This window comes from Durotheca rogersii, assembly GCF_024521655.1.
Source record: "Durotheca rogersii strain YMJ 92031201 chromosome Unknown GGS23scaffold_33, whole genome shotgun sequence".
Taxonomy (NCBI): domain Eukaryota; kingdom Fungi; phylum Ascomycota; class Sordariomycetes; order Xylariales; family Xylariaceae; genus Durotheca; species Durotheca rogersii.
In genome coordinates, this window is record NW_026251264.1 from 258,556 (window position 1) to 271,318 (window position 12,763).

The 12,763-nt window shown below is 53.3% G+C and overlaps 2 protein-coding genes across 2 annotated transcripts; both read left to right on the forward strand.

Annotated features, from left to right (window-relative positions):
* Positions 1-4,944: 4,944 nt before the first annotated feature.
* On the forward strand, positions 4,945-7,784 carry GGS23DRAFT_600497 (uncharacterized protein; the record flags this gene model as incomplete). The annotated part of the gene is made up of 4 exons (XM_051519080.1): positions 4,945-6,021; positions 6,213-7,212; positions 7,265-7,662; positions 7,737-7,784. 4 exons carry the CDS (start codon positions 4,945-4,947, stop codon positions 7,782-7,784), a joined length of 2,523 nt encoding a protein of 840 aa, XP_051368082.1.
* A 1,981-nt stretch (positions 7,785-9,765) lies between these two features.
* GGS23DRAFT_586175 (FMN-linked oxidoreductase) lies at positions 9,766-12,719 on the forward strand. Its single transcript, XM_051517416.1, has 2 exons — positions 9,766-10,363; positions 10,455-12,719. Exons 1-2 carry the CDS (start codon positions 10,244-10,246, stop codon positions 12,039-12,041), a joined length of 1,707 nt encoding a protein of 568 aa, XP_051368083.1. The 5' UTR covers positions 9,766-10,243; the 3' UTR covers positions 12,042-12,719.
* The last annotated feature ends 44 nt before the right edge of the window (positions 12,720-12,763 follow it).

The window sequence follows — 12,763 nt, forward strand, 5'->3', positions numbered from 1 at the left end:
TGTAAAGGCAGCGTATGAGTAAAGGGAGATAGATAGCTTTAGTACATCGGATACCCGCCACCTCATATTCCCTGACCTTAGACACGTACCTACCTACCTAATTACTCATTTTACTTATGGATGTATATATCTACACGCACCTCAGGTACTTATGCGTTGTCCTAACCGCTTATCTCCTCCTACTGCCGATCTATCAAGATGTGTGTCGCCTGCTTCAGGAGGGAGTGATCAACTAACGATTACGTGCGAGGTATGATGAGAGGTATGTATGATGGTATGTACCTAGGTATGTACAATGCACGAGCAGGTGTCTGGACCGTCTAATCTAAGGTAGGTATCTCCTGGCTTCCATGGTACCTAAGGTAGACACGGCATACCTCTCTTACATGCACATACCTGCACACCTCTTATGTAGGCGCCGGTGCAGTACGCACTCGTAACCTTCACGCCGCTGCCGCCGAATTGATGCTCATCCCTTCGCCTTCCTCGCTGCCTCGCGGGTTGGCATCGAAAAAATTTCGAGGCCGAATCAGCTGAGGCGCATAAAAGGTATATGTGCAAGCCCATCCCGAAAGGTGGGTTCGAGGGCGGGCTCGAGAATCGGCTCGAAGCTACGGACAATAATATCCAGTCTGCTAACATCAAGACACCCCCCCCCTAGCTGATTAATAAATAAATATATCTATATACTCGTATATATGCCTATATACATACCTGGGCAGACATATACATACAAACGTACTGTTCAATGATATGGTATTTATGTAGGTGCTGGCAAATGATGGGCGTTATCTAGGCGCCTCCTAAGGTAGGCAGGTAGTATCGCTTAAACCCATACCTTATTCTGTGTTTACAGATACCCAAGGTGTCATTGCACGTCTGTAACACAGATCGATTCGAGTTTCGCGTGTGTATACATACATTCGGTATGCAGGTATGTATATGTATAGGAGGGACGTAGGTACCTACCTACCTAGGGACCTAGGTAGGTAGGCATCAATGCACTCGATGCACTCGAGGAGCCATTTAGCAGCTCGTTAAGCGATTTCTAGGAGGCATGTCACCTACGTGTAGAGGAGGTAGGTAGGGAGTCGATCCATCTTATGGGTATATACAAGGTACGTTATATAAAATATACCTAATTATCCTCCGGATAGGATTATCTGTAGGAGGCGTATGACATAGGTACACACTTACTTACCGACGTCCAGAGATCAACGAGACTCGGTTCGCAATTATACATGCCCCCCAAGATCGCGACAGGGCCCAGGACGGCGGTATAGCCACCCGCATTATGTACGCACATATATTTCAGCAGTATTTGTAGGACGAGAGCGATCGGACCATGGACGTAGGATGGTGTGCGGTGAATTCTTTCCGGGGAGTCTCCATTGCTCCCAGGTATATCTCCATGTCTGTGTGTTGTATTAGTATATGAGTATGTATGCGTACCTACTCCGTCGGTACCTAAGCTGTCGCGTCATACTGTGAAGCGTCATCCCCGATGCCTTCTGTGCTTTACCTAACGCGACGTGGACCGTGGCCAATCCCCAGCCGTACATTCATACAAAGCAGCCAATCGTGTAGAGTAGAACTCTCTGCCTCATCAACAATCCCGCCGGGGTGGAGGCCAATGGTCTGGCAGAGACGCATGCGATTTTCGCAGCAAGGAGAGTGTACACATGCATATATTGAGTATGTATGTATGTAGAGAGTCGGCGAGCCCTGCAATCTCAGCGCAAGGGATGGCTGTGGCTATGTCTCGGTACCTGGGCCCTGCAGGAGAGACACGTAGGCAGGTGTAGCTGATGTATACGTACTTGTAGCACTCGCTACGGCAACAATAACAACAAGCTTCTTCGTCGCCTGGCATCGTGTCCCTGTCACCTGCTAACCTACTGACAATCTACATTGCATGCAATGCATTAGATACCTACTTAAGTAGGTAAGTGCATGCTTCAGTCTCATATACCTGCCTAACATATAACACAGGTATATGCCTGGGTACCTAGGTAGTACCTTAGGTACCTACAGAGCTCTCCTTATATACCTTATATACCTAGGTAGGCAGGTAGTCACCTTCTAGCATCTCTGGATGACGGGAGGTGCCTACCTTACCTAGGTACGTAGGTAGGTAGGTACCTAATGTGGTATGCGTGAGAAGCGCCCACGACGATACCCAAGTGTGTGCATGTAGGTAGGTATGTACATCCCTACACAACGCATGGAGGTGAGCAAGTGGTCCAACCCGAACGCGAGGATGGAGGGATGTAACCGATGCACGCACGCACATATGTAAGTGGTGGTCAGGCGGTGTCAGAATGTGCCGTACGTATAGGAGGTGATATGCTGTGGTCTCGTAGCCTGTAGTACCTATGCAGCTGGGTCACCGACCTAGATATATCAGCCCATAACTCTATGTATGCCGGATCGTACTACATCACGATGCGGGCGTCAAGAAAGCGGGAGAAAAAAAGACTAACGGTGCATGAGCCACACAGCCCAGTCCGTCACGGCGGTCCGTATGCGACTCACGTACGGAGCTAGAGGGGGAAAACCTCAAACCTGGGCGCCGCTAACGGAGAGGATTTATCGATGCATCTGATACAGACCGAGGGGTGTCCAGTAAGGAGGCAAGAGAATATAGTAGGCTAGGGAGGGTCGATGTAGGCACTTTAACGAGGGGACGTATTTACATACCTACATACACTCTGTGTGGAGGCTCCTTGCTTCTACGAATCTTCTATCAATATTGGAATCTGCCTCTTGGTCGAGTTCTTAATATCTATCAATATATATGTATATTTCCATACATAGGTATGTACGCACCTCCCTGCATGGGTGGCAGGCTCGAGAGAGGTAGATAGGAACCGTAGTCCGGGAGCGTCTGATGTCCTCCAAGTCCTGCGCTTTTTCCCTTCCTTCTTTTTGTTTTATATGCTCATCACCTCCTAGTAAGAGATCTTTTTTTCTTCACTAAAAAATACATGTCTCGCCTAGGCGTCGCACTTTCGCACTGTGCACCCGTATCCCGGCTCCTCTGCAAGGAACGTATGAATGTACATACCTACGTAGGCATGTTATCTAGGAGGAATCTCAGCATCTCGAGGTATCTTACGCCGTGCGCTTAACGGGCTGTAGAGGTGGAATTGCTTGCGGCTAGCTTGGGGTACGCTTTAATCATAGGGGCTATACGTCCGCCCTGGATTGTACAGACTCTTACCTAGTAGGGTTGGCTGCTGTGGGCATGCCAGTCACTCAATCTGCCCAGGTTAAGTTAGCATTGCTGAGGCCCACAGCTACGGAAGGTCGTTATGCGGACAGAACTGGTTCTGGTGCAGCCGTCTCCATCTGGCCTGAGTTGTGGTCCCACCAGGTTTCTGCGGCCTAGGTAGGTACCTGCCTAGGTACCTGTGTAGCGCCTACTAGCAGAGGCACCCGGGGTATCTCCCGCGGCAACGCTAGCAAACAAGTACCTGACCTTCCCTTCTAGCCACGCTAGGTACCTGACCTGGTCCGTCTGTAGACTAGGTACATCAGGTACCTAACGCAGAGTTACGGGATTCCGCTGGAGGTACCTATGTGACGTACTGTACCTTAGGTCTAGCGTACTGCCATGTACCTACCTGCCCTTAGGCAATTTGCTAGCCAGGAGTAATAAGTCCTCTCAACCCAAGATTCTGACGAGCGCGCGCGCGAAAGCACACGGCGGGCAGCAGCAATACATGCATAATAGTTACATATCTAATGCACGCGGGCTAGGTTAGGTTAGGTACATGCGGCGGGTTTCTTCCTAGCTCGACCCAACCTTACCTCCTACCACACCACCACCACGCCTGCCAGAAAAGACCGGGAATTTCTTGAATCCTAAACTTCCCGTCTCTCTTCCTCTTCCATCCCAATGCACTTCTGAATAACATCAATTCTCTCTCACCCTCTCTTTCCTCCCCTTACACCCCATCTCCCTCTCCTTCTTCTTGCCCATTAGTCATATTTTCTTTCTCTATTTACTTGCCCAGTACATACCGTTATCCGGAAAAATAACACGCTTCCATTTCATTTGCTGTAATCCTCCCACGTCGCCCCTTTCGCCAAAAGGTCTCTTTCCTGCCCCATCTCCTTTTCATAACAACAAACCACCAGCATCCTCCCCGCCCCCCCCTTCGAGCCCTCTTTCCCTCTCGTGCCCCTCTCGACTCGTCCCCGTCGTCATCAGACGAGGTGGCCTGGACGTCTCCTAAAATCTACAAAACCATATAAAAAAAAGAAGAAAACACAACCACAATATTTGCCGTGTTTTCTTTCTCGGCTGGCAGTGCGGCGAGGGGGGTCATTGTGGCATCTTCTCCCATGTCTCTCTTCTAGCGTTGCGCTCATCCCCCTTTCGTGTCAATCGCGACACCGAAATTTATCGAGTCCGAACCCGCCATTCTCCACCAGACTGCTTGTCGTGATCACCCGACAATAGGTCTTGCAGAGGTTACCTACGGTAATAGTAGGGCTTCTTCTGGAGATCATTCGTTTTTCTCCTGGTCGCAGGCGCCCTTCTTCCACCTACCTTTCCCATAGCTGTCCTCCCTTCTTCTCCTTCTCGCTGCTACTTGGAACCGTTATCGCTTCGAGGCCGAGCGTATTCACCACTCGTCAGACACAGGCGATCTTTCAAGGTGGATATTGACATTCCTACATACCGTACCTGGGTTGGGCCGCTGAAGCAAACTGGAGCTGGATCCAACATCGTGACCTCCTAGTCGACCCAGCCCGCTTCGCGGATCATCGCTGGCTAACAGGAAGTAGTCAGGACCCCTCGTTCCACCTAGAACACGAAGCCTGGTCTCTCTCCCGACATTCACATTCCTCGATAGCTGATAGGCTTAGTGAGCAAATCGAGATCCGCTCGCGAGTACTCCGAGCCGACCTATCGGGCCTTACATGTCTTCGAATATGGCCGCTCTGGTCCAAACATACCCTCAGCAAGCTGGATCAGTAACAATACTTCAGACCAGGCCAAATTCGTCTTCAGGAATCATGCCGACCCCGTCAGGGACCCAGCCTAGCCAAGCGTACATGGCCAACTCGCAAAGGGGCGGCTATCACGGCCTCCCGAGTGGCGGTTCTAGTGGTTCTGCTGTCTATCGAGGCAGCACGGCCGTCCCCGTCCAGCCCTATGCCTTTACAGCGACGCCTAGTCTGGCTAATGGCGGGCAATGGCAACAGTACGGGACTTACCGTCCATCGACTACGGCCGCAATGCAGATGACTGACCCGAACTCGACGGTTGCTCGCCCTCGCTACGCTTCAAATCCCCCCAATACCTCGAACAATAATAGCAACATTGTCCCATCGGGGATGGCGGTGGGGATCTCTCAGGACGACTCGCGGATTATGCCTCCGTCTACAACGCGGCCCCCGTTACCGCCTTTGAATCTTTCGACAAACCAGCCGACCTTTGCGCAGGTTGCCGCCGCGAAATCATCACCCGAGCGGTATAGACGGCCGTCTCCGAGATACACAGATTCGTCACCAAGTGTCATGCAAGCACCCCAACCACAGGGTTCGGCGATGCCGTCCGGATCCGGCATGGCCACCGTCGTTCATCTTTACAATCCCCGGGCCGCGGCGGACCAGCAAACCAGAATACCTCGAAACGCGGCAGTTCTCGCTAATCGACCGCACAGCGCTTACGGATCTATGGCGATGGATGACATGCACTTGCACCGACACGCTGCCCAAGAGGAATCTAACAAGAGATTTCGGCGGCGTAGCATACACTCTATCAATTCTACCGATTACCCCACATCCCTGTCCCCGCAGGACTTCAAGCGGGCGGAAGAATCATTCCGCGTGGAGGCGCTAGCCGCGTCGAAGAAACGAAGTGGTCTAGATAAGGACCAGGGGAATACTACACGGCCTGGTCCGGTTTCCTCTGCTGGCCCCGCGGAGAAGAACGCAGTGCAAGCCAGAAATGGCAGCTCAGAAAGTCTAGTTTCGAGCGGAAGCAGCAATTCCCGGCCATCCTCGGTGAGTTAGTTCTATTGAGTCGAAACATGAATGGGACTTATCCTAGAGAAGACGCAAAACCCTTCCCCCCCCCCCCCTTTCTCCCCCTTCTCCCCCTTCTCCCCCTTCTCCATACATTGCCCAATCAGGCGCTGGCAGGACGGCTCCGCCTCACTAATGTGATGAGTGCTAACGAATTGTCTTTTCTACAGTCTACCAATCGGAATTCTAATGCATCTGCCCCCACGGCCAGCCCCGGGTCCACGGCGTCCACCTCCGGAGACAAGAAGTCTGCCCAAGACCAGCCGAAGTCGGTGAACGTACCGTCTCGGGGTTCGTCAGCCGACGGAAAGCGTGTGATCAATCCGTCTCCCTTATCAAGGCCGGCAACGATGGCTTCCGGGTCCTCGGCCGATGATTCGGCAAAGCCGACCGGCGTGGCGGCACCATCCCCGGCCAAGCCACCAGCAACGGCCTCTAGTTCGGTGACGGATAGTCCTGCAGCCAAGCACCTGGCCGCCATCAATGAGAAAGGCGCCAAGTCGAAGAATAAAACTTCACGGCTCCGGCGAGCCTTCTCCTTTGGGAGCGCTGCCGAGCTCCGGAAGGTTACGGGACAAGACGCGACGTTGGATAACGCCAAAGCATCGCAGGATGACGCTGGAAGGTTGCGTAAGGGCCCTAAGGCTGAAGACCTGTATGAGGAGGAGCAGGCACGAATTGCGCAGAAACAGGAAGAGGGTGGGATTGGGAGTAGTATTTACTCTGGTACCAAGCTGTTCTCGGGGTCAACGGACAACTTGTCGGTCTCGTCGACAGCGTCCTCCGCATCGATCATGCTCCGTAAAATGGGACGTGGGATGAAGAAAGGCGGTAGATCCTTGGTGGGATTGTTCAGGCCGAAGTCGATGATTGGGACATCGACGGAGGACGCGAAGCCCCCCCAGGCCTCGCAAGCCACCGTGTCCATGGTGACCGTCGAGGCCGAGCGTGAAAGGGTCAACGCAACGACTGACTCACAGGGCCAGCACGCTGGCGGCACCGGCGCACCCCTCGAGACCAATTCGATGGACCCCAGCGCGGCCGAGACCCTGCAGTCGGATCGCCAGGGAAACTCAAGCCCTGACAATTCGAGCTCAAGGAAAAGCATCGTCGGCGGCGAGAGAGAGAGGGCTGAAGTGCTCGCGACTATTCGGAAGGGTATTCTGAAGAGTAAGTCCGAGGTCATATTACGGTCCGGAACTAAACTCTAACGGAGTGCCAGCTCGCAGTAACTCTCCAAGCCCACCGGCTCGGGGCGCTGAAGCCAAGGGCCCGATCTTCGACCTACCGACGGTCCCCAACGTCTCGAACTCTCCCAGCTCTACCGCTCCCAGCACGCCGAATGATGAAGCCCAGATCCAGAAACGAAACGAAACGGTTAGCATCGGCAACGAGGACTACTTCGTAACGGCACTCCGTCTCCGTCAAGACACCAAGAGCGCGCCGACGACGCCTCAAGGTGTCAGCGCTAAACGGTCTGCTACCTTTAGCCCGCGTATCGTGTTTTACGATACATGGCCGAGCGGAGAGTACGATCGCCGCGGCGAGATCGCCACGTGCAATCGCCTGACACCGATGCTTGCCCAGCAAATCAAGGAGGAGTTGAACAGTTTCAAGATGGTAAGCCTAGATCGGAAGCAGTCCCTCAGGAGTCAGCTTCCCTGGATGCTGGCATAGCTAATATTATGATGTAGGAAATGGAAGTTCACGAGACGTCCAAGATTTACACGCACTTTTTCTAACGATGACACTTGCTATACGACGAAGTCTCAGCAGCAAGAATCATTTCGTCCTCGATCGAAGGCTTTTAAAGACCTACGCTCATGTATTCGACATTCCTAGACTCCACGGCGTTTTGTACGGCCAGCATAGTAAGGTGTCAAGGCGTTGTTTCGAATTTGCATTATCATGCTGTTTTTCTTTTCTCGAGCAAAAAAAAAGATGTTGCTGTGTAATACTCGAGCTGTCGGCAACAGTGGGGGGTCTAATAGTCCTTCCGGACGCGTCTTGTCAGAAAACTGTTCACAGCATGTTCCCGAGATGATTCCCAAGCTACAACCTCGTGGACGGGGACGCCATCGGAGTGATATACATGCACCCGGTCAAAACAATTCAAAGGGGACACGCCTTAAACCAGTCAGAAGTGTGTATGTGCGTGTGCATGTGCGTGTACCATGTATCCTACGTAATGGCGGATGGATAGCATAGTTTCCCTCGGGATGGAGAGGAGGAATATATTGCCGCTTCTGAGTCCAGCTTTGCGAGGGAGAGGAGGAGCTGAAAGATCGCTTCTCGATCCGTCGCTGGGTTGGTACCGGGAGGACCTTATCTCACCTACTTAAGCCGACCTCGGCCTTGTGTGCACACCGCTGAGCAGAAAGCAGAGGGGAAAACAGGGGAAGAGATGGTTTCTTTTTTTGAAGCAATCATAGACGTGTACGCAGGTATCTACAGGGCGGGAACGCTAACCCGATTTTCCTAAGCCAAGGGGGAGGGGACGGCAGGGTGGGCGATGGGGTAGCCATTTGCAGTATGAGAGCGAGAAAAACGAGTAAAATACATTGTGTTATAATCGTTCACGACCTCGACATGATGACGATGACGCATTCCGCCGCGGGGAAAACGAAGTACTGATGTATGTCGCTCCCGACAGCTTAGTGATGTGAGCCACCATCTCAAGCTGCAGAGGTGGGGTTAAGAGTAAAAGATATCAACGTTGCTACAATTCGCTTGGTAGTACCCGGCGGCTCGTCGCCTTTATTCCGGACCCCGGTTGGTACTGGGATTGCAAGTTACGAGAAGAGATAGGAAGGCAAACCCACCCCACTCCCCAGGAAGAGCCGGAGTGGTGATTAGCATGGCGTCGGTAGAAAGTTCGTAATGCCGCCGAGCAAGCCTACGTAATTCGGCCGAGTATGTCAGTATCAGGATTCCGCGAGCGGAGGGTGTTTGTTTGTGTGAGGGGGGAAAAGAGAGAGAAGAAGAAGCCAGCTATCGCTATCGACCAAAGGCGGGACAGGTTAAGGGCGAGTTTGCGCCAAGAGGGACCAGGGGGGCGTCTCTCTCTGTACATGTGTATCCGTTTTTCTATATATGTACATATATATAGGTAGGTCTAGGTAGGTACCTAGTATCTGTGTGGTCTACGATACTTGAACCCCTAGAATACGAGGAAGCGGACGGGTAGGCGAGCGAGGCGCAGTAAGCCAACAGAGCGACGCGTGCGGCGGCAGCGGGCACACCATACGTAAATAAGGAGGTTACGGCTAAGACGCGGCACCTAAGGCCAGACCGGTGCCATTCCGCCCTTTTAGTTAGTCCCCGTGAGAAGTGGGGAGTGGGACGAGGTTGTCGTGTCGGATACGCGTTCTTTGTCATGTTCTACTGTAGAGTCAGATGGGGCTGAACGGGAGACTTGCACCGGTTAAAAAAATAAGGGGGTGGTGAGTTAGGAGAGGTACGTGATAGCGATGACTGTATATACGTCTACTATCTGCTAACGAGCCACCGGATGTGCCCGAGCTGTACGTATGTTCGATTCGTATTCTTAGTTGCAGCTCTGGACGCGATAATCTTAGTGGGGGGCGTATGATAAGGGGTGTTATAGGGGATGGGGAAGAGGGCAGGGAGGTACCTAGGTAGGTACCTACGGTGTTTATTATGCATCGCTATAAATAGGTATTTAGATTATCCACATAGAGTCTATCTCCTTACATCCTTCCCTTTCTCTACTGTTCTCGTCGTTTTGAGATTCGATTCCGCCTGCTAACACTGCGCTACGTAGTTGTGCCTTGGCACCAGTTGCCCATAGGTACCTAGGCATGCACTTATGCGTGCTCGCACTACGTACCTAAAGGAATACCTATGCGTAAAGAGGTGTTACATAAGACGGAGATTCGGACTACCTGCCCCACCAAATATTTTTTGCGACTATGGCGTGTGTTGTGTGTCTCTGCTACCAGCTCGATCACTATTGTCTTGAACCTCTCTCACCATCTCCATCCCCCCGCGAATAAGCATCCTCTAGAAATTCCGGATACCACGTCGCGAACTCTGTCATGCAATCCACATTTACGGAGGAAAAGTGTGAGATCTGCACACTTGAAAATTCACCAACCTGGATATCGTCGCAAGGATTCGCCGGGCGCTCTGGAAGATTCCTAGCTCTGGCTGGGGGCTGTCAACCAGAAGCGGCGTCGCAATGGCTCCGAGCACGGCTAATGGAAGCCTTGCTGGGGCCAAGCTGCACGGACGGGCATTCTACGAGAGCATAGGTAGCCCCAAATTCGTTCTGGCGCCGATGGTTGATCAGTCCGAGTTCGTACGTCGCCTCTACGCAGTCGCGGTCGGGTCTCGCCGCTATGGCTCTCCATTGGATTGGTCGTTGTTAACGAATGCTTCTCAAACACTAGGCCTGGCGTATGCTCACCCGATCGTTCCTCACCCCTGCCGAGAACGCCAAACTCTTAGCCTATACCCCCATGTTACACGCCCGGTTGTATGAGGAGACGGCGAAATATAGAGAATCGCATTTCGAAGCAACCAGACCCCCCGAATCCCACCCCGGCGCCACCAGTCCCGCTCCGAGCTTAGAACCATCCGTGCCTTTCCTCGACGGCAATCCTGCCCTGGACAGACCTCTTTTCGTGCAGTTCTGCGCCAACGACCCGGAACACCTGCTTGGTGCGGCGCGGCTAGTCGCTCCCTATTGCGACGCCGTCGACCTGAATCTGGGCTGTCCTCAGGGCATTGCCCGTCGAGGCCACTATGGCGCATTTCTCCAGGAGGATCAAGAGCTTATATACAACTTGATTAATACCCTTCACAAGAATCTTCCCGTACCCGTCACGGCCAAGATCCGGATACTGGAGACTAAGGAGGACACCCTGGCATATGCGAAAAACGTCCTGGCCGCCGGCGCGAGTATCATCACCGTACACGGAAGAAGGCGGGAGCAGAAGGGACATATGACGGGACTCGCCGATTGGGAATACCTACGATACCTAAGAGAAAACCTACCGAAGGAGACGGTGATCTTTGCGAATGGCAACGTTCTCCAGCACGGTGATCTGGAGATGTGTCTCGAGGCAACTGGCGCCGATGCCGTCATGAGCGCCGAGGGAAACCTGAGCGACCCCGGTATCTTTGCCGAACCGCCGGCGCCGGGACAAGAGGGCCGGGAATATTGGCGGGGAATAGACGGCAAGGGTGGCTGGCGAATAGACGCAGTGTTTAGGCGCTACATGGACATTATACATAGGCACGCGTTCCAACGCGAGCCGCCGACGCGACGGCCGTTGTTTGTGGTTGGGGATGATGAGGGCTGGCTTGTCGAGGACGGGAAAGAGGGCGGGCAGGAAGAAGAGGGCCCGGCGCGCAAGAAGCGGAAGAGGGACGGCGGCGGCAAGAACGAGAAATGCACCTCGCCAAACGTCATCGGCATGCGGCCTCACCTATTCCATCTCATGCGGCACCTTATCTCGATCCACACGGATATCCGCGACGCTCTTGCTAGATGTCATGTGGGTGATATCCCCACCATCGAGAAGATCTTGGATATGGTAGAGAGGCGAGTAGCCCAGGGCCTGATCGAATACGAGAGGACCGGGGGTGAGAGCATAAAAACGCCTGAGCCCGAGCCCAAAGTGGAGGGCGACTTGGCCGCGGAATCGGCGGGAACAGGGGATGTGGGCGGCAGGGACCACGACCCCGAGAGCTCGGTGGCGACGGTCAAGAAATGTAAGCGACCGTGGTGGGTCGCGCAGCCCATAGTACGGCCACTACCGAAGGAGGCTCTGGCGAACGGGAGCATTAGCCTTAGCAAGAAGGAGAAGAGGAAACAGGAAGAAGCGGCGGCGGCGGCAGCGCATGCAGATGGCCATACGGAGGTCGATGCGATCGATCAGAGGCAGAGCAGCAGCAGCGTAGAGGGCATCAAGGACACTACTGCAAACATGGGGAAGCCGGCGGCTACGACTAGCGGGCTCGTCTGCGGATAGAGACGCCGATGGGGTCAGAAGGAATGGAGCATGTAAGACGATGGATTCATGGCGTCGCATGCGAGGCCACGTCAATGGCGTCGTCCGGCTCCCCGCCTATACCCCTCCTACCGTAATAGGTGGTAGGAGACGGGGGACAAGAGAAAGAAGGGAAGAAACATTCGATGTTCTGAATCCGGCCTCCGGCGCAAAGCCGATTACGACGGCGATTCGCCGATCGCATAGCATCGGTTAGACTGACGCCCGCCTTAATCGGCACACCCACCTCACTGATACATCATGCCCAAGCGTATGTACCTACCTCCCATAGTAGAGGGTAGGTAGGTATATTCGTTTCGCAAGCTGGGCCACATCACCAAGGTTCCCTTCTTCGCAGAGCGCCGTGCCTGATGTCTTTTGCTTGAAGGATGGCATAGACGAGAGGTACTACGCGGGAGGCATGTACCTTGTCAAGTCGACTCCCTAAACAAGGGGGCCGGCAATCTCTAGCAGGGGGCTTGCTGCATAGTAGCCGAGGCAAGGGCACCGAAGCTCCTCCGTCGTCGCGCCGGATTTAATCATGTCGCCGACGGGTTAAGCTATCGTTTGATTCCTCCCAGCGTCAGATGGCTTAGCTCAGCCTACCTAGGTATTCCTAACCGTGCACTAACCTGCATACCGGGATGTAAAAAATAAAAATAAAAATTATACAACATCTGCAGCCCCGGCTCTATTTTATTTTG

What these genes read in the sequence shown, in the direction of transcription:
- GGS23DRAFT_586175 (XM_051517416.1), top strand. Translation starts at nt 10,244, where the DNA reads ATGGCTCCGAGCACGGCTAATGGAAGCCTTGCTGGGGCCAAGCTGCAC. An exon ending in TGGTTGATCAGTCCGAGTTC is followed by an intron (nt 10,364 to 10,454) that starts GTACGTCGCCTC and finishes CTCAAACACTAG; the next exon opens with GCCTGGCGTATGCTCACCCG.